The sequence below is a fragment of the Cydia strobilella genome, chromosome 27 (assembly GCF_947568885.1).
Source record: "Cydia strobilella chromosome 27, ilCydStro3.1, whole genome shotgun sequence".
Classification (NCBI taxonomy): domain Eukaryota; kingdom Metazoa; phylum Arthropoda; class Insecta; order Lepidoptera; family Tortricidae; genus Cydia; species Cydia strobilella.
Window position 1 is genome coordinate 7,743,191 of NC_086067.1, and position 21,849 is coordinate 7,765,039.

The 21,849-nt window shown below is 36.8% G+C and overlaps 1 protein-coding gene across 1 annotated transcript in view; it reads right to left on the minus strand.

Moving 5' to 3' along the window:
• LOC134753599 (uncharacterized) overlaps window positions 1-21,849 on the minus strand; it is a 45,131-nt gene that overhangs the window by 18,854 nt on the left and 4,428 nt on the right. The window contains exons 2-3 of the mRNA XM_063689523.1: window positions 18,085-18,738; window positions 15,706-16,710 (exon numbers count right to left, since the gene is read on the minus strand). Coding sequence (XP_063545593.1) covers window positions 15,706-16,710; window positions 18,085-18,663 — 1,584 coding nt within the window. The 5' untranslated portion in view covers window positions 18,664-18,738. The remainder of the gene's footprint in view (window positions 1-15,705; window positions 16,711-18,084; window positions 18,739-21,849) is intronic.

Consider the following 21,849-nt stretch of genomic DNA (forward strand, 5'->3'; position numbering starts at 1 on the left):
GGCAGCGATGTTGTTAGGCCAGACTGTGCAAGTGTTATTTGAAACGTCGGACTTCTATGAAATTATGACATTAAAATAACACTTGCACAGGCTGGGCTATCAAAATCACTGCCAACTTAGCGTGGTCTAACTCTAGAAATTCTCAATCTGAAAAAATATTGTGCGCAACTTTAAAAAAAGGACCGAAAAGTGTAATCATATATTTCACGTTGACTGTGCACAAAATAATATTTGACAGAAAAATTTCAAAAATATCTAAAAAACAGATATTAATGTTCTTGAGAACTTGTTAAAAATATTATTGCATCGACTGCACAGTCAACAAGGGAATGCAAACCGGTTTTTAATTGTGTGGGAAAACCGGATAATAACCGGTTGTTAACCGAAATTCCATAAAGACCGGTTTGCATTCCCTGCAGTCAACTAAACTTGAGAAAAACGCAAAATTCATTAACCTATAAAATATCTAATAAAACAAGACTAAATTAAATGTGTTCACAACATGCGAAAACCTAAATTAACTAAAAAGCTAAATACTAAACACGACACAAGCTCACCTGAATCAAACGGGGGTTTTACATGCCAGGAACAAATGAATAAATAATAACAATTCTACAATATTGTTTATTGACAAGACAAGAAGAAAAAAAAACTTGTATACGTACAACTTCAACCGTGAAACATTTTTTACCTAACACCTCAAATATTCACGAAAACAGTTCAATAGTCTAAGTAAATTAGTTCGGTGTCATCACCATGCCACAAAAGCAACGTGTTACTGCGTCATTACCGTGGTGGTCATTACCGGGCGCCTGCGCGAACGCAGCACGACGCGCGCGCTAACCCGCGCAGGTTCTATGTTGGGTAACGTATGTGCGATTAGGTTATATACTTATATTAAATAACAATAAAAACTACTAACTAACAATAAAAATAACAGTAACTAGTGCCTACGCCAATTGTTGGGATTAGTTGCCAAGCGGACCCCAGGCTCCCATGAGCCGTGGTACAATGCCGGGACAACGCGAGGAAGATGATGATTAAATAACAATAAAAGTAGAAGTATTTTGTTTTTAGCGACGACTTTACATGTTTTGATAGCTACATACTTAACAATTATTAATGACAATGACGGTGCAGCCCTACCCAACCCGTCTACCTCTAACCTGTACTAGCGTCGTTTTCTTGTCGTTGCTCATTTCTGTTTTTATTTTATAATTTTACATTTTTGATCAATAAATGTTATAATAATGGTTTTATTATTAATAATTACCATACTCTATTTTTTGGTATACTATGCAAAGTTCTTGTAATAAACAAGGACTGATAATCATGAAAATTGATTTATTAAAGTGAATAATTATTTTAAAAATGGGCCCAACCTCTAACATATCACGGAAATTTGGTCAATTACCAACCAAAAATTCTTGAAAATTTCTAGAAGTTTTAGGGTCGGTTGCACCAACTGTTTGTGATCGTTAAACAGTTCGCTAAATTTCATTGTATGGAAAGTTTCATAGTAAACCGCCGCGGCGCGCCGGTTGACGTTGATCAGTCTATCAAGTGCGGATGGTGCAACTGGCACTTAGTCTAATAAAACTCATTAGATATTCATTTTGTTTGAACCCCATTTTCAACAAATTTTATACTAAGTATATCTACATTCAAAACAACGTATGACATTAAGCTAAACTAATGCCAAAAGGTAAGGTAAAAAAGTGTAATTTTACCCTAGTCCTGTCTCCATATTTGTCTAGTTTCGTTGATACCTGGTAGGAGGCGGCATACCCGCGCGCGGCCCGCGGCCCCGGAGCCACACTCAGAGTCTCGAAGCAACGGCGACAACCACACCTTGCGATAAACATGTCATTACCATGGGTGTCATTACCGTGACAATACGAAACATTATTGATTTAAAGGCAACTTTGGCGGTAAAAACTGTCTACAAGTTAAATAATTATGATATTAATTTATTTTTAGCAAATAATGCAATTGTCGTGCTATCACACGGCAGCTATATTCCTTTGCACATCATCCCTTGGGTGATTACTGTTATAAATAAATAAAAACTATATCGTGGTTTATTTTAAAATTCATTTAAATCAAGGGCATACATGAAGTAAGGACGTATTAGATTTTAGCTATGTCCTTACAGTAAAACTCTGACGTTAATACCACGTCAAAATGTTATAGTAGTAGTTTTGCCATTTACATGACAAAAGATAAAGCTGTAATAAATACAAATCACTCTTAGTTTTAATATTAAATATTATAAAAACTAGGACTTTTATTTGCCGTAAATCTCAAACAGACCATTATAGGTATATACGCCTGGTCATAATTATAAATCTACTCGTAACTAACGTATGATAAAGCATTAAAATAACGTTTTATGTGTTGCCTCAAAATAATTACCTCATTGCCAATAGCCGCCAGAACGCTCGTCACAAAACATAATAGCACCACACACGCTTCGTAATATGTGAGCATCGAATGTGCGACGTCGAAAGTGGAAACTCTCTTCTCTTCTTAAAACTTCTGTAGTTTCTGTAGTGTCTTCAAGATGATGTAGCGAAGGCAAGTCCGTTTGGAATAAGTTCGTTGAGAAACAAGAGTTCAGTAGCTTTGTCTTTATGGGTTTGACAGGATGCCGCTGGGTCTAAGCACCGCACCAATATATAGTTTTGCAAAGGAATGGACGGATGGAACGTTTTTTGGGGGGATTAAGTAATACAGTCAATACCGAGTTTGAGACAATAGTCAGCCGTTTTGAGGGAGTTGACAACAAAACACTAGAAACTCGTGAAATTGATTGGGACTTGTGTTTCTGTGTCAATTTCTGGGTGGTTTTATTCTAGAAGATTATAAGCAAAAAGAGTTGATGGTGGTTGGAAATTTCTATTCAAGTGAGATATTAAATAATTTGGCTGTTATAGGTACTGTTGAAAGACAAATCGAATATTTTTAGTATTTCTGTTTTAGTCAAGACACTTCTGGATTGGGATTGGATCAGGGAAAAACGACTAACAGGAATTTGGAAGGACTTAGTTAATTTTAAAGCACTAAATTGATGTGTACAGAAAAATGTTTTAACTTGCACTTGCTATTTGAGCACTGAAAGTCTAGATATTTATAGTCCCACTAAGTCTGGACACTTTTCACTTTAGTCTTTATCGGTTTCAACACAATGTAAGTCACTTTAATAGTCAAAATATCACTTTACTTATAAAATTCTGTTTGGCGATCCAAAATATGTACTGAAAGAAATAAACCATGAAAAAAAATAAAAAAATCGAAGGCATCTATTGTAACTTTCGTTTTTTCCGAAATGGTTAAGGGTGAGAGTTGTTATGACGTGGCATATAGCTTTAAACTAGGTACGGAGCTATTGAAATAAACGTATTGGCGTCCAATCCAATTTATCTAACAGGTAGGCTTTTGTATATAGAGATAGCTCTTCAAATCTAGTTTTGATAGACCGAGACCCCAAACTCCTTTAAGAAACATCCAGCGGAAGGAGAAAAAAAAGTATCCGACTTAAAACTATTTGAGACGTTTTCAACCAAAAGGTGCCATATTGTCGCTTGTTGATAAGGTTGATGACTAATTGAAGCTATATGGAAATAGCGCCTTACTGACAAGTGACAATAAGTACCGTTTTGGTTGAAAATGGCACATTTATTCGACACAACATCATGTAACTATACAACAATACTGGTTCACCGTTTCGCTCTAAATTTACAATTTTAAGTCTGTTAATTCGTATCAGTAGAAAAGGGGGGGAAATTAAAAATTTGCATGGAATCAACCTATCGAGCCAAAATTTTTCGCCTTTTTCTATTGACAAAACCGTACCGTTAATTTCGTAGAAACATTACCGGTAACGGGTAAATAGTTCAAGTCGCGACCCTAACCTTTGATTCGCTTTCGTATCTAAAATCGCGCGTCGCGCGCGCGCGCGCTGCGTTCACTGTGGCGTCCGCGCAGCGCGATGATTTATTGATGTAAAATATCGATATCGATAAATTCAATCAATATTAAAGTTTCGTATTGGTTGTCTAAAAAGTGAAATACTTTTAAATTGTAACCAAACGACGTATTTTCTGTACCCTCAAAAATTTATACCGACGAGGCTTCCGACCAGTTCGACTTTGGAGTTTCCAACCGTATAGTTGGAGGTTGGCCACCAAATTATATTGCACCCCGACCAAGGTGACATTGGGCCGTCGAAAGAAAGCACCTGCGATGTACGAGCTAAGACGCATCGGTAGACACATAATTATCAAAATCGCCTCAATAGTTTTGACGCGTTGCGACATGACACTGCACGACACAAAAATATTCATAAACAGAACTGCTAACTTATAATCTTTTCTTAGATTTTGCAGTAAATGGGTAACAAAACACGTGATTATTTATAAATGAGACAAAAACGAATAGCGAATGGCGAATCATGTACAAATGTGAAAACAGCAAGATAAAAGACGAAAATCAACATAGAACAATGATAACATACAGTAGTGCAAAAATATGGTTGCATGTAACTTACTCAAAAATATGTCCCATAGTTCTTAATTCGCTGTCATAAGAGCTATGGGACATATTTTTAAGTATGATGTGTGCACCCATATTTTTACACTTGACTGTACATAATTCATTGTATCGATATCGACTCGGCAAGCATGTCGCATCCCTAATTGCATCTCGCCAAAAACGAATGCCAATTTTCGCAACCGGCGGCTATACCATCGAATTGTTCGACAATTATGTGTCGTATGCGGAGGACACCCCTTCACTATCAGCAATTCAGCAGTGGGACACCCCTTCACTATCAGCAGTGGGACACTCCTCCTTTCGTGTATTCTCGGTTCCGTTCGGCTCAGCATTGCTCCAAGCAATTACTAGGGTTGGCACGACTTGACGTCCCTTTGCGTGCACGACCACAGATAAGATAATTAGTTAAATTTCGACAACCCTAAATAGCCGAAAGGGATGGTGCCATACATTAGAAACAGCATGATTCGTCCCTGAATCGTCAAACTTCGGTTTTGTACGAAGTGTACTATCCGTACGGTAGCACTATTATTTATTCTGTGCTACCAGTAGCGAAAGCAGAGCCATTTACTTAAGCTGTCAAAGGGTTTTGCTCTCAATATCGAATAGATAATTGCAAAGATAGATATAACTCCGTAATAGATGGACACAGTCTAAGGAAAAAACGTGCCTCGAAAATCACGAAAATTTGATTCTCGATCAGATGGCGCCACTACCTTTGGCCTACTCTCGTATAGAGGGCGTTGGCGTTTCGTTTGTTGTTTAACAATTTTAACGCATGTCAGTGAAAGAACATGGGTTAAAATCATATAAAAATAATTAATGCAAAAAAAACATTTATCCATATTTAATAGCTATTTATGCAACAAGTGCGGAAAGTGTATCGTATTCCTTTATACACTCGCTCGCTTTGCTCGCTCGTGCGAGAAAGTAGCACCATATGTACTGTAAAAAAAAATTGAAAACAAAAAGCACTAGTGCGGAGAAGTAGTACTTTCCGCATGATATGGCTCCGTAGGAAACGCACTTTTCGAGCACATGCATTGTCAAAACATTTTATCGTATTTATATAAATCTTAATTTTTTGTTTTAAAGTGTGTCGATAGATGGCAGTGAATTTACTGTGGTTACAAAATTTACTATGACAGTACCACTATCCTATTATATCCTCTTTGATAATAGTAAAAAAACTTACTCTACTGAATCTCCTAAGCCACTTGATTATAATAACGTATAATTTCATAACTTATTACAAAATACATTCGAGATTTGAAAGTAAAAAGTGTAAATACTATCAGATAAGCTATGTATCTAGGTATGCTGACCGGAGATAAGTGTCAAAATCACGGTCATTCCCGGTGATTGAACCGCTTGTAGTATGGATGGTATAGAAAGGATGCCAATCTCTTATGGCAGAATTGTTGCAAAAGTGACCGCTTTCAGCTTTAAATAATAGTTCCTAATCTCTCCGGTGGCGCTAGTTAGGCTCTGGGACATTTTAAAACGTTACCTTACAATATCGAAATTCGAAAGCTATGAAATTACTATTCAAGTTAAGGTTGTTTTTTCTTCTTTTTTTGTTTATAGATTCACATAATAAATAACCGAGTAAAGTTGGATTAAAAGTCCGAGTTAGAGGTTACTTTGGGAATTAATTGTATCGAGCGAAGTGTCATAATTCGTGTATCGGAAGCTATGATATTAAAGATAATATAGTCAAGAACTACATATATTTTTTCCACGTCTACGAATATCAACGCCTCTTAGAAAAACAGGATCATATAAGGAGATTTTTCGCCTTCTGGCTCAGGGAACCGCCTTAACTTTTAAATTGTATCTTGATATGGGTGTACGAACGTACTTTTTGCCTGAAATAAAACTTTATTTATTTTATTTTATTTTTATTGAACCAGTGTGTAAGTACTAAACGTTTTTTCAAAAGCCACATCATAACACACGCGACCCTGTATTGAAGATATTCTATAAGCAGTGGCGTAGCTAGGCGTGGGCGAAGCGGGCCGTCGCCCACGGCCTCGCGCCCCAAGGTGGGCCTCGCGCGAGGCCCCTTCGGGCACAGTGGAAGAAAAGGGCCTCGCAGATGCGATTTAGTTCACTAGATTAGTTCAGGCTACGCCACTGTCTGTTAGAATATGTGGTATTTTCTATAAAAAGAGACCTTATTGTCGATGGCGCTCACGCCATTATAAACGATGCTCCGATATAAATACAATTACACGCGGCGCTGTGCGGCGTAAGCGCCATCGACAATAAGGTCCCTTTTTATAGAAAATACCACATATAGAGTTTAGGTACAATAGGCCTTCGATGGATAATAACAAATATACAAACACATTTGTACATTCGGAAACTTACATTCGGCTCAAATAGGTATAAAATCACAATAATAACATAGAAAACACGGAAAACGTTCAAAATTGATAATTTGACATAAAAAAACTGACGTTAACAGTCAAGTTTAAGTTTACAGTGAAATCGGCCAGTATTTAGAAAAGACCGAAACTACACTTTTTAAAAGGCTCCACAGACCTTGCAACAAATCGCTTGCTTTTTAGGGTTCCGTACCCAAAGGGTAAAAACGGAACCCTATTACTAAGCCTCCGCTGTCCGTCTGTCTATCTGTCACCAGGCTGTATCTCATGAACAGTGATAGCTAGACAGTTGAAATTTTCACAGATGATGTATTCCTGTTGCCGCTATAACAACAAATACTAAAGAGTACGGAACCCTCGGTGCGCGAGTCCGACTCGCACTTAGCCGGTTTTTTCGATACATTGCCGACTAAGTGGGTGTAACGAATTCGATGGATAGATCGTATGCCGCATTGTATCAAAAATCCCACGAGATTTGTTTGAAGCCCCGAATAGTTATTTGTATATTTTTTATTCCAAAACGTTTTTTTTTTATTTCAAGTCAAGGAAATTAACATATAATGAACCTTTCAAACTTGACAAACGATTTAATTTTCACATAAAAAGAAATGTGACGATTCAACCAAAAGGTACCACATTGTCGCTTGTTGATAAGGATGATTTCTAATTGAAGCTATATGGAAATAGCGCCTTATTGACAAGCGACAATAAGTACCCTTTTGGTTGAAAATGGCACAAATGTATACCTACATCAAAGATAGATATAACTCCGTTAAGTTACTCTATGCCTACATGAAAAACTATCGTGGCCCGTGGCTATATTATCTGTCCTGTCACTCGTATCATTCACATCTGTCAAATGTCACACGAATTTCCCAGCGATAGTTACGTGATTTGTAAAATTCTGATATTATTGAACATTAGTTTGAAACTGTACTGAGATTAATATTTACGCGGTTGAACGGAGTGGACATAGTTGTGAAGTGGGTCATGTATTTTTAATATTACGGTGAAAACTTCGGTTGGAACGTCGTACAGGTATGTTTTTATGATTGGTTCTTATTTATTGGTAATAAAAACTAGACCAGATTGTAATGTAGAGTTATTTATTTTTCACCTCAGCAGCTCGAACAAGCCTACTTTCTTTACTCTTGGAGTGAGGAAAGTGCGAGCTTTTTAATTTTGTGAAGGCCATGAACTTCATACTTCTATTATAAGTTTTTTTTTTGTTTCTGTATTATTCTGTGTAATTCGAAATACATTTTAACCTTTAATATGTTCTCACTACTGAGGTGAAAAATTATATGTGCAACACGAGAGCAAAGTTATTTTACATCTACGACAAACAATAAACAACAAACTTATCTTATTCTCGTGTTTTTGAGTCCCTCGCTACGATCAAGACTCTAACTTAGAATCTTTAGCTTTCTCGGGACTCAAAATAAACACTCGCAAGAAAAACCATTCCTCTCTTGTTGCACAAATAACTTAACCTCTTGTCTGTGTAGAGGTGTGCGGAAAGGGAACATTTCACGACTCCTTTTTCCGCACAGATTAAATATGATAAGGATCCTGTTCGAATTTCAGTCTTTTTGATTTATTTTCTAGGAAGATTTTTACTGCTCCATACTCTACAGTATACAGGTCAACTGAGATTTGAACCTACGATTTATGAATGGTATAGAAAAGGATGCCAATCTCTTATGGCAGAATTGTTGCAAAAGTGACCACTTTCAGCTTTAAATAATAGTTCCTAATCTCTCCGGTGGCGCTAGTTAGGGTCTGGGACATGAGTATAACATGAACCAACAAATAACCCGACCAAATTACGTAGGTTGTTTTTGGTAGTATTTCGGTGTATGGTGGCGCCGCCTAATTACTGTTTTTTGATGGACACTTTTCATACATAGAGATTTGGCTCCTTTATATAGTCTCCATGCTACGATTTTTGATCACCACACACCAAATATCGAAAAGGTTAACTGTGAAAATCAGAAACGGTTTAATGTTTTGTATTGTTAGAAACCGTAAGTTTTCATTAGCAATGTTGTCTTTTTTTTTACAGGGACAAATTTTAATTTTGACACATCTTAGTTGTTTCTAACACTAGGATTAAGCATATTTTAACAACTTAATATATTATAAGATAAGATACCTATATCAGATACCTATTTAAGATTTAAGATATCGCCCGTTTTTTATAACGAGGCCACAGATTTGTTCCACACAGCCAACTAAGTTTTCCCGCGCTTTCTGCTGTCACAGTAACAGTTAAAAACTCCACATAAAAAAATGAAAATCATTGTTTTTAGGGTTCAAAGGGTAAAAACGGGACCCCACTACTATGACTCCGCTGTCCGTCTGTCTGTCTGTCACCAGGCTGTATTTCATGAATCGTGATAGCTAGACAGTTGAAATTTTCACAGATGATGTATTTCTGTTGCCGCTATAACAACAAATACTAAAAACATAATAATATAAATATTTAAATGGGGCTCCCATACAACAATCGTGATTTTTTGCTGTTTTTTCCCGTAATGGTACGGAACCCTTCGTGCGAGAGTCCGACTCGCACTTGGCCGGTTTTTTATTTAACTTAACGCGGATTTTTCTATATGTTACTGTAAACTTAGGTACAGTCGAAGGCAAAAATATCGATTCAGACAAATGGCTCAAAAATATGTGAACACGATTTTATTGTCTAAGGTGTAAGAGCGTACACATATTTTTGAAACTTTGGGAATGTATATATTTATGCCCTTGACAGTACATACATACATTTAAATGTATGTTCGAAAATTAACAATATTCTAAATAATTTACAATAACTATTTTAGAATGAATGAATAATTAGTTTTTTTTTTGAATGTATTTAAATACCGACCAACTTACTTCAACAGCGACTATTATAAAATTTCTTAAATAGAAAACTAAAATTACTGTTCACACTTGACTTCTTGACGTCAGAGACAAAAAACGAAAACTTTTTCCACAAACTGTCACTCGGTTTCCAACATGGCGGTCGACTTTTTAAATCGCACGTGGCTCGGACATTCGGACGATTTTAATTTCGTATCCAGAATCCAATTCCAATCGCTACTAGTCGTAGGTTTAATAACCAGCATAAGAGATGTCTAATTTCCCACGTATTTTATAAGAATCTGAAGCTCACTATACAGTGGCGATCAACTTTTGCTTGCACAGCCAATGAGTGTCCAGTTATTTCGCACTGCGATATTTTTAGCAGCGGTCGAGACGCAACGCGAAACGGTATGGCTTATTGTTAAAAAACTGATTCTTACACTTTATGTGAATGGGAAAAAGGTGGATAATTGAACAGTTTTTGCGTACTGTCTTAAACATTAATGTCTAACTCTTTCTTACTGATTCAGAGACATTTAAGTTCTAGAATCTTCACAAGTAGGTCGAAGGAAACATGTGTTGATATCTTGTTCCGACGTAACCAAAGCTATAAGGTGTCTCGGGTTCGAATCTTGGATTTGAATAGAATAGCAATCATTTATTCAGACAACACATATAGCAAATACAAGACAAAGATAAACAAAACAGTAGAAATAGAGATGTGAAGCCGAAATGGTCTCCACTCAGTAATGCAGCTGGCGCGACTAGCGCTAGCGTGGTCAACGGCGCTGGTTTTCTGTGAAGCCAGCGGAGTGTGCGGGACAGCATAGTGCGGGACGGGACACGTTGTGGACGACGTAACATAATAATATTGAGTACTAATAATATATGCGAATTAATATATATAAATATACATAACTTATATACGGCGCGCCGGGTGACGTTGATGAGTCTGTCAAGAGCGGATGGTGTAACTGGCACTAAGTGTTGCTAAAGTATGAAGTGCTTATGCTTTTATAGATATTTGCCATTTTCAAATTGCACTTTAGTTCTTTTTTAGGGTTCCGTACCCAAAGGGTAAAAACGGGACCCTATTACTAAGACTCCGCTGTCCGTCTGTCACCAGGCTATATCTCACGAACCGTGATATCTAGACAGTTGAAATATTCACAGATGATGTATTTCTGTTGCCGCTATAACAACAAATACTAAAAACAGAATAAAATAAATATTTAAGTGGGGCTCCCATACAACAAACGTGATTTTTTTGCCGTTTTTGTGCGTAATGATACGGAACCCTTCGTGCGCGAGCCCGACTCGCACTTGGCAGATTTTTTTCTTAACTTTTCGAATCCTAATTATCAATTAAAATAACATACGATGGTTCTAAACCTCTCAGCCATAAGGTTTTTGCAGCTGATCATGTAGATCGGTTTGAATATATTTTTAATAAAATTCACAAAATAATTTGTCATTTTATACATAAGTTCTTCATGGAGAAATACCTTTTTCGGCGATATCAGTCGATCACACTAAGTAATTGGATTTAAATAGGTATAATTACACATACATATAACCACGCCTATTTCCCGGAGGGGTAGGCAGAGACCACGGATTTCCACTTGCTACGATCCTGACATACCTCTTTCGCTTCCTTCACTTTCATAACATTCCTCATACACGCTCGCCAGTTTAGGGTGCTCTTGAGCTGGCCTTTCTTCAGGATTTCCCCGATCTGATCAGAGAAAGTCCGCCGAGTTCTGCCCCTTCCAACTCCCGTATAATTAATTACACCTACATAATCCAAAAATCTATTTAAACCCCACTGCTGGGCACAGGTTCCCCATGGAATCTAGTCCACAAACTATCCCACGAGTTACGGGTTTGAAGGTCCAGTGTAAAGACACCAACAAAAACGGTTTAAAAAAAGAACCAGGTTCGTTGCCATTTCGCTATTCGGGTCGTTTATTTGTGTGCGTAACCTCAGACGTTACTATTGGCTGACGAATCGAGATCTACAGGTGACCAGTTTAAGGAGACCTTTAGATTTATAAGAATATTGGATAAAAAAACCGGCCAAGCCCGAGTCGGACTCGCGCACCGAGGGTTCCGTACTTTTTAGTATTTGTTGTTATAGCGGCAACAGAAATACATCATCATCTGTGAAAATTTCAACTCTAGCTATCATGGTTCATGAGATACAGCCTGGTGACAGACAGACAGACGGACAGCGGAGTCTTAGTAATAGGGTCCCGTTTTTACCCTTTGGGTACGAAACCCTAAAAATGCATTTATAGGCTAGTGGCTATATGCCAAGTTGGATTAAAACTTAGCTGTAACGCTGTAAAGGGTTCGAAACGTCGGGATGTATTATAAATTCAATATACGCGATATAATCCGTTTTCATAGTTTTATTTCATAAAACTTAGCTTTCAAAAATATTTTCGTATTAACTATCGTAATAATTTGAAAATCGAAAAAAAGCAAAATAAGGAATACATTTTTTTTCCATAATGCCAATATCCAGAGAGGAAATGGGGAACACGTTTGTATGGAAAAACGGTCGCCCTCTTTCCTCATAAATAAATTCCCCAATAAATATCACGGAGCGAACGAAAAGTGCGTATGACAGTTGTGACGTACGTCACGTGACCCCCCAGTTCACATTCTTAACGCGATCTTTCTAATCTAGGTGCTATCTTTTGTGCCGAAAATTCACTTCGTGGTTTGGTCAACCGAATGCGGTGGAAGCGGTGGTGGCGATTCATGTTTATGTTATTTGGGGCATTTTCTATGAAAAGGGACCTTATTGTCGATGGCGCTTACGCCGCACAGCGTCGTTCGGCATTGTATTTATATAGGAGCATGGTTTATAATGGTTTAAGCGCCATCGACAATAAGGTCCCTTTTTATAGAAAATGCCACATCTATTATCGTCGTGGTATAATGACATACACAAAACCTTAACCTATGTATATTAACATACGTATGTTCTTTAGATTTGATGAACTGTTTCGTGAATATTTGAGATAAATTCCATTAGTTTCAATACGGAAATATCTATGTTAATGTTCCGTTTTTTTGATGCCGTAAATCAACTATTAAAAGGTAATAATACAACAATTGTAATAATAATCACGGTGCTCATAAATATCTAAACATAAATTGTTTTCAACTTTGGGAACAACACAAATTATTTTATTAAATATTTTGATTAGTGTTTTTTAAATAAATATTATAAATTATAATTTATGTATAGTAGTGTGACTATGACTACTTAAAAAACACAATTCAAAATATTTAATAAAATAATTTGATTTGTTTCCAAAGTTGTATACCGATCAGAGATGGGCAAAATGTAATCGACTAACGATTAACGATTAAGATTACAAGAATTAATTGCGACTGACGATTGAAAACGACGATTGATCAATCTTAGTTGTATAGAGTGCAACTAACTTAGTTGCAACTAAATTAGTTGCCGATTGATTTCGGACAACTAAATTTTGTAATCGACTAATTAGTTAGACTATTTTCTCGCGACTAATGTTAGAAGCAAATTGAATAGAATAACTCGGTATGGCTATGTTGACAGACTGATTAGGACATCTTAACGGATGTTTAAAAATAAAATAGTCATGTATTACTTACGATATTTTGACCGTTTCTAAGGAGTGAGATCTGTTCTCACTATTATTTTGCTACTAAAGTAAGTAAGTTTAATGACCACACGTTGAAAACAAAATAGACCGCGTAGATAATAAAAAACATGCAGATGTGTCATTCAATAGAACGTGTTATTTTTAGAAGATGCGTCGGCACTTGCACCAAAATGCAACAAACAACTTCCAGTTCCAGGTAAGTAGGATTATCCCATTGTTTTGTCACCGCGTGACACTAAAAAGAGTTTTACTATTGTCAGAGACAGCAAAATATTGATAGTTTCTATTTCTAAGATTTACTCAGTATCGTATAATTCAAAGTATTAATAATGCACCAACCTACTTTATTGTTTGCGATTTGTAAACAATGCAGTTTTTCGCTATTTGTCGTTATTACCAATATATCGTTATAATAATATTATGGCATTATTTGCATTGTCATTCAAGCATTTCAAATTAAACATGTATACATAATTTTAGCTCAATCGGATGAAGATATCTGCTTCAAAATAAGTCGCAAAATTCTACCCAAACTAACATAGTTACAACATACGAGTACCTCCGTATGTTACATACATACGTACTTGTAGTTACATATTGCAAGAAAAAAAATGCAAAAACGGGCGACTACGTGGTTTTTTATAGATTTAATCGTGAAATTAAGTCGATTGAAACTAAAACTAATTTAGTTGTTAGTCGAACATTCTCACAACTAATTTAATCGCAACTAAATTAATCGCGATTAAAAAATGACGATTGATATTTTTAATCGATTGATTAGTTAACTAAAAGATTAATCGATTAATGCCCATCTCTGATACCGATGGCAGCACCAGTCTCTCTCGCTACAACGTAATTCTGTAAGGGATTCGTATAGGAGGTGCAAGCGCGCACTGCTTGCCCTTAGAGTTGGTCAAAGACGCCTAGTCTTACTAAGATGGCATATAGTCGAGAAGTTCATGGCGTTAGCCGCGATAGCTAAAGACGCCGGTTCGAATCCGGCCTTCACCACCGGAGGGCTTCGTCACTTTTTCTTTAATATATGACATCTATTTCAAATTATAAGTTAATTTTTGTTTTATCCCATTCTTACAAATAAATAATAAGTCAAAATAAGGAATTAAGACAAACTTTTAATAGCTAATTGGGGGATGTAGGTTGTAGCGCGTTTATGAATAACGAGTTTGACAGAACAAAGCGTGGAAGTGCCACAATAAACCATATTTTATAGGAATTTGACTTTTAATGATGTACTTCCTCGCTTTGTCATTTCAGATTGTGTTGAATCAGTTTGATCTGAATCCAAAGATAACCTAAAAAACACCAAAATAATACTCGGTCCTGTCTTAAATCGTATAAAATCACAGGCACAGAAAAATCAAACTATCAAAATAGATATCGGAAAACCTATATGTTGGAAAAAATCTAAAAACACGAAGGTCGAAAGCGTAACTGATCGCCAAAGTAGGTTAACAAATTAGACAAACTGTGCTGAGCCAAAGAAACAAGCGGGTTTCGATCTTGGACCCGTTGGCTTAGAGTTCATAATAATATATTATCTACGCCACTCCGAAAAAAAATAACAGTTTTAAACTTAGGAAACCCGAAAATCAAAAGTTACTTGACTGGAGTATCACGCCAATTCGAGCTTTAGTTATTCGATATGTTTCCGATACTGATCTGTCAGTGTCAAAAGTGACGTTTTTGGTTGAAATGTCACTTTTGACACTGACTGAATTGGTCTGTCCGTCAAAAGTAACTTACCGCAGATTTTACAATGACAAAGTCTGAGACACCACTATTATACGTCGTGTTTTCATAGTTATATGACGATTATGGTGGCAATCATATCACTGAAAAATCTGTGCAGAGTTAGCTTAGTCCGACTCCATTTTTTGCCGATTTTTAGTGTCAAATTGGAATAGTATATAAAGACAATGGAGTGGCATATCTGATGTAGTATTATGTACTCTGTGCCGAAAGGGCGGCTTCGAGAAATCAAGTTATAAATTCTAGATTACACAATTTTCTTTTTCTGTAACACTAGGTCGAAAGATATGTTTGTAGCATGACAAACGAAATGCGAGTTCATTCCCACGAATGAATGAGTTTCTATATTTATAAAATCGTCATAAGTACTTGTAATGTCAACGAAGTAATTTTGTTTTTAAATAGAATTGCGTCACAAAATCTAGAATTTTCTCCTGATTTCTCGAATCTTTGAACATAGAACTTACCGCTCTGATATCTTCTATATCCTTCGCGTCCAAGATTTTCCTTCTAGAAGATGGTGTATCAGGACTAGAATCTTCTGTGGGTTCACTAACAGTACTCTCCGTACTGGTTTCCATGGATTTGATACCATCTTCGATTTCACTTTCAAGATTTTCACTTCGCTTTTTAAGGAAATTTTCGTGTTCAAAAGTTTTGTTTTCAAACCCAGTTCCACTAGGCGAGTCTATATCATTGTCAAGCACTAATCTATCTTCTTCAGAATCTATGTATTTCAAACTTGGTTTAGATTTCCTAGGTTCCTCATCTTCTTTCTTGGATGTCCCTGACGCTATAGGCTGTGAGATCTGTATATACGAAGCAAAGTTAGATGTGTGCGGTACTTTTACTTGTTTCTCTATATCGTTCTTAATTTCTTTCAACTTTGGTGTAATTTCGGGACTGTTCCGCTTCAGGCGATCGTCATCTCCGTTTTCTACATGTATGACTGTTGATTTTTCTAGAATCTTTCCTATGGGATTGTTAGGATCTAACTGAGATTTGATGCTAGCTATCCGGTCATACGGTAGCTTGATTGTTAATGATGTTGACATGCCGTTTTTCTCGACCGTAGGCTTGGCTAGTGATGTCGGTTCTGATGTGGTTTTAGATAATGATAGGTCTGAGTTTGAGTTTGATCGTGAACTGGAGAAATCCCATTTGTTAAAGCCGTTTTTCTCATAAGAGTGGACGGGCACTGGCTTTTCGTCCTTAGGGACGACTTTAGTGTACCCTGTGCCGTTCTCCACGTCTTTAAGCTGGTTGAGATAATGATCGACAGTTTTGGAATATCGTGAGTCGTTCGCTGGCAGTTTCGTCACTGTCATTTTTGGATCGAAACGCTTTCGTATCTCAGAAACCGAGGGTACCTCGTTTCCATTGCTGTCCTTATTTCCATTGGTCATAGAGTTTCTTTTCCCGTAGCTGGTTGTGGGTGAGCTTTCTTTGTAAAACCGCCTGCCTTCGGGCCTCTGGGTCAGAAATGTTCTGGGTTATCTACTGGTATTTTTCGGCCGCGTCGTGTCTGTGTGTGTGTTCCTCTTCTGGGTGACATGGAGTGCTCGTCAAGCAGTTACGGTGACAACTATTAAGCGATGGCTCTCTTAGTGCGAATGTTAATGAACATACACACACACACACACGCGCGCACACATGGTTTGTGCGTCTGCGAAAGTTGGCAAGTCAATCTTGCTGATAACAAGTATAGATATTAGATAGTAAGAGGTCTATATGTGTAATTGTGTATTTATTTAGCGCTCATTTGAAATGTATAGTTTTCAAGAACATTAAAGTACTAGTTTTCATACAAGAAACAGCAGCAAATATAAGATTAAAAAACAGGAGTGAAAATAATAATACAAAAGTAAATATCGTATCGATTCTGATTAACAAATATACACACAATCGCTTAATGCAATTAATTTGTGACTAAAGTTTAAGTATTGATATTAAAAATAATTATTACAATATTCATAAAAATATATTGATCGAAAACAAAAACATAAGGAAAGAATAATAACAATATAAAAATAATTAAATTAAATAATTTCGCAGACACATCAACCGAAACTATACAAGAATGATGAATTAGAATAATTATTGTGCTACTACATTACCAAGACAATCTTGAGAAAACAGACAATGAAGTTATATGGATGAATATACAAGCTATTCTCAAAAGAATATTAGAAAAAAAAAACTGTAGTTCCCGAACATCAACACAAACATAACATACGTGACCCTTAAAATGCATTTGATAAGCACAATTCTATAAATATCCCTGATATGGACATCACCAGTAAAGAGGGTAATATCAGAAAGGTTAAAGCTGTTGAAATAACACCTTTTCTAGATGGAAATAACCTAAAAGTAAACCTTTCCCAATTAAATGCAAGTATCAACCCATTGGAGTACTACAAGGAAGCATATTTGCAACACTCTTATTCTTATTGCGTATATCGATGATCTGGCTCATTTTGTTTCTATCTACCCTAATTTTAATCATCATAATCATAAATTTTTATTTGCAAGAACACGGTACGGGGTAATGTACGTAAACGTAGATTAAGAATTTTTCACATGACTTGAGAATAATATGTTTAAGTTGACGTTGCTAGAAATCTACCCAGTTACCTTATAACTTGGTTTAAGCCTAAATGCCCACTGAAATGTCACTTTTCAAGCTCACGTAGGTTTGTGTTCCTGCACAAGTTGTCACACTTTCGTTCATTACATTCCTTTAGTTTTAGACAAACTATAGGGGCATTACCGATCAACTAAATGTAGCTGCCATCCATATAACTTCATAGTTAGCTCTCAAGACGTTTTCGATTCTCAACACTTACCTCGCTAATCGTGGCAGCGGAGTTCCTAGGCTTCCTCAACCTGGAGCCATCGGACGCTGGCGGTCGCCCGATATCGCTGGATATCGACTTGGATCTCGCTATCTCATTCTGCTGCTGCTGTATCCTTTGCGTGTACGGAATATAGTTCGCTGGTGAGTATTTGTTATATAGTTCAGCTGTGGACATCGCCAAAGCGGCAGATGTTGGGAAATTCCTTTTCGGACGCTCAACTTTGCTGCTTTCGCTTCTAGTCGTGGAAACATCTCTGCCTCTAGACTCACTTCTATCCGATCTGAATCTAGTAGACACGCCACTGTCCGAATCTGTGACACTAGGCGCTCGAGAATTTCTAGAATACTCCACTAGGGAACTTTTCCTCTCCCTTTTACCGTCGACATCGGAGTATCTACTTCTGTATTCTGTGCTTCGGTCGCCATAGGAGCTTCTTAAGGTTGAAGATGAATAGGTGCTGCTGGACCGGAAATATGGCTTGTCGAGGCTGGATGAGGAGGTGAGGGTGGACCGGTAGGATCCGGACAGAGCGGAGCTGCTGTTGATATAAGGCGAGACGACAGGCATTTTGGCGGTGGGTGTATTCACATTCTAGAGTTTGAACTTGGAGGTGGGTGCTTTTTGCATGGTGGCTCGGTAAATCTGGAACAATGAAAGAGGTATTTTTATTTGGTGTGAATATAAGTTGGGGAGACAAAGATAGAGCGCGCAGGCGGAGCAGTGGCGTAACTAGGGGGGGGGGGGGGGCGCCAAAATGGGCAAAAGGTAGCAGCAGGGAAACTTTTGCCAGCCGTCAGGGGGCGCAAATTTGGTGACTGCCCCGGGCGCCATATCCTCTAGCTACGCCCCTGAGGCGGAGCCACGGGCACAAATATTAACCGTTAATAACCGTTATCACGTGATAAGGTCTCCTAACTCCATATGTATACTCTTATAATTTGTAGTGTCCGACCGAAGTTTCTGTTTCGGCATAAAAATCCGTGTATATGTAGGTATATTAATGTGTTAACAAAATATTTCGTCTCGCTAGTTAGGCAAACCGTACGGGCATGTCTATAATTCAGTCTAGATGATCGCAGATAACGGCCGCCTAGCAACAGTCTGGGTTTTTCGTTTGAAGATTAGTAGCCAAGGTCAGTCAGATATGGGCAAGGTAGGAAAAAATGGAAGTATGGGTTTATCAACAATGTAATCATTACATAATTTGTACAAAAGCAGGGTGATCATACAGTTATTCACTTAGTTCTATAAACAAATGTTATATATGATTTTAATTGTATACATGTTATATTACTTAAAATAGTACTTAAAAAAAAAATTCGTGTAACAATCTGATAATAAGGGGAAGAGCGGTGTTGCCCAACTAGAGTTGTGCCGTTCCCGGTAACATTCCCCATTTTGTATGGGGAATGTTACCGAGCAAAATTTCCCCATCCAAAATGGGGAATGTTACCGGGAACGGCACAACTCTACAGCCCAACACAGGCAAATTTTGCTTACCGGGCAGCACTATCCCCTACTTATAAACACCTGTATATTTTACGAAAGTAAATAATTTTAATTTTTTTTAATTTTAATTTGAATAATAAAATAAAATTTAAATAAACATAATAAATTAACCAATCACACTGTCATTTTATGATTTTAGTACTTGTCTGGGATATAAAACGTAACTCAACTTTGTTTCCGCTAACCCAAGGTTGTCTGGAAGAGGTCGCTCTTTAGCGATAAGACCGCCTGTTGTCTGCCTCTATATTTAATCAATTGTTTTTCTTTAAGCTGCATCTTTTACTATTTATCTACTTATAACTGTAAATATGTCTCCGGCAAACTATTCGCCTCGCTCGCCGCGCGCGAACATCTATATACCCTGCAGCAATTAATTTACTTACTTGGACTCTATTGCCTAGGTAATAAGGGTGATAAAATGTCATCACCCTTATTAGACTAAAATACCAATATTTTATTTTATTTATTGTCACAGCAATTATTTTTATGATTTTGACCCATGCTCTTTCACTGATATGCGTTAAAATTGTTAAATAACAAACGAAACCGTCAACGCCATCTATACGACAGTAGGCCAAAGCTAGTAGCGTCCTCTGAAAGAGAATCAAATTTTCTTGATTTTCGAGGCACGTTTTTTCCTTAGACTGTATCCATCTATTACGGAGGTATATCTATCTTTGACATCACTTAAGAATATTTAGCTGCCCGTTTATTATTGTATTTAATACACTGACAATTATCTGATAACTGTTTGATTCAATTCGGCCTATATAACAACGACTAAATTGACCTACTTTTATATTATACACATAGATTTAAGATTAGATCCTAAGTATGCATGTAATATTGTGTAATATTACATAATATAAAATATTGTATAATTTTAATTTTGAATTTTTATTAATGTTATTTTATATTTTTAATTTTTTATTTTATATTTTTCTTTTTGTAATTTTTGTAATGTGTTAAAATATGGGTATGTAAGACCTGAAATAAATGATTTTTATTTTATTTTATTTATTTTATTTTAATATTGCTAAGGTCCATGTGGAACTATCCAGACTTTGTAATACCTATAATACCATGGTTGCAATAAATAAATATGAAACGTCAGGCCATAAATAAACGTAAGTTTGTACGCGATTAAGTTCCGTCTTAGTTTTAAAAATATGAAATGAATTAAGGTAAGGTGGGGTAAGATGAACATAGTTTAGTTTGCTCGGAGCAAGACAAACAGTATGAAGATTCCATACATGTGATTGTCTTGCCCTGGTGATAGTTTTAGCATTAACTTACATAGAATAGAAATACTTATCTAATGACCTAACTCTTATTTCTGTTGGTTTTTGGACCAGGCTTTATACAAAACATAAAATTTAAAAGCATAAAGCGCTGGTGGCCTAGCGGTAAGAGCGTACGACTTTCAATCCGGAGGTCGCGGGTTCAAACCCCGGCTCGTACCAATGAGTTTTTCGGAACTTATGTACGAAATATCATTTGATATTTACCAGTCGCTTTTCGGTGAAGGAAAACATCGAGAGGAAACCGGACTGATCCTAACAAGGCCTAGTTCCCCCTCTGGGTTGAAAGGTCAGATGGCAGTCGCTTTCGTAAAAACTAGTGCCTACGTCGATTCTTAGGATTAGTTGTCAAGCGGACCCCAGGCTCCCAGGAGCCGTGGTAAAATGCCGGGATAACGCGAGGAAGAAGAAGAAGTTTTTAACCATGCATTCCTGATCCTGAGGTCATAAGGAGCGAGGAGCGAAAAATGTTATATAAGTTTTGAAAAGTATAAATTATTGTATGAAATTATATCGCATCGTAGAATAGAATCGTAGTTTGTAAGTTATTGGTTTATAGTACAGTGTAAATTCCATATCCTCGTGAGGCTAAATGTACATTCAAATGAACATATTCATTGCAATCTAATTTGAACCTTTTGATGAAACAAATAGAGTAGCATTTCTTTTGTTTCACTGCGTTGTAAAACAAACGAAACTCGTTCCAATTTACTTATAGAATAAGGTCTTACGAGGATATAACGTCCACTCCCTTTATTTTAATATTAATATTAATTTCTCTCTATATAATGAAATCATGCTGCGGGACAACAAAGAAAAATGGAGCAAACAAGTGACCCACTGGTACCCATTCGGCTATAAGCGCATAAGCGGCAAACAAATAACCAGATGGGAAGATGACATCCAGTTTACTCTTGGACCACACTGGACCAGAGTTGCCTTA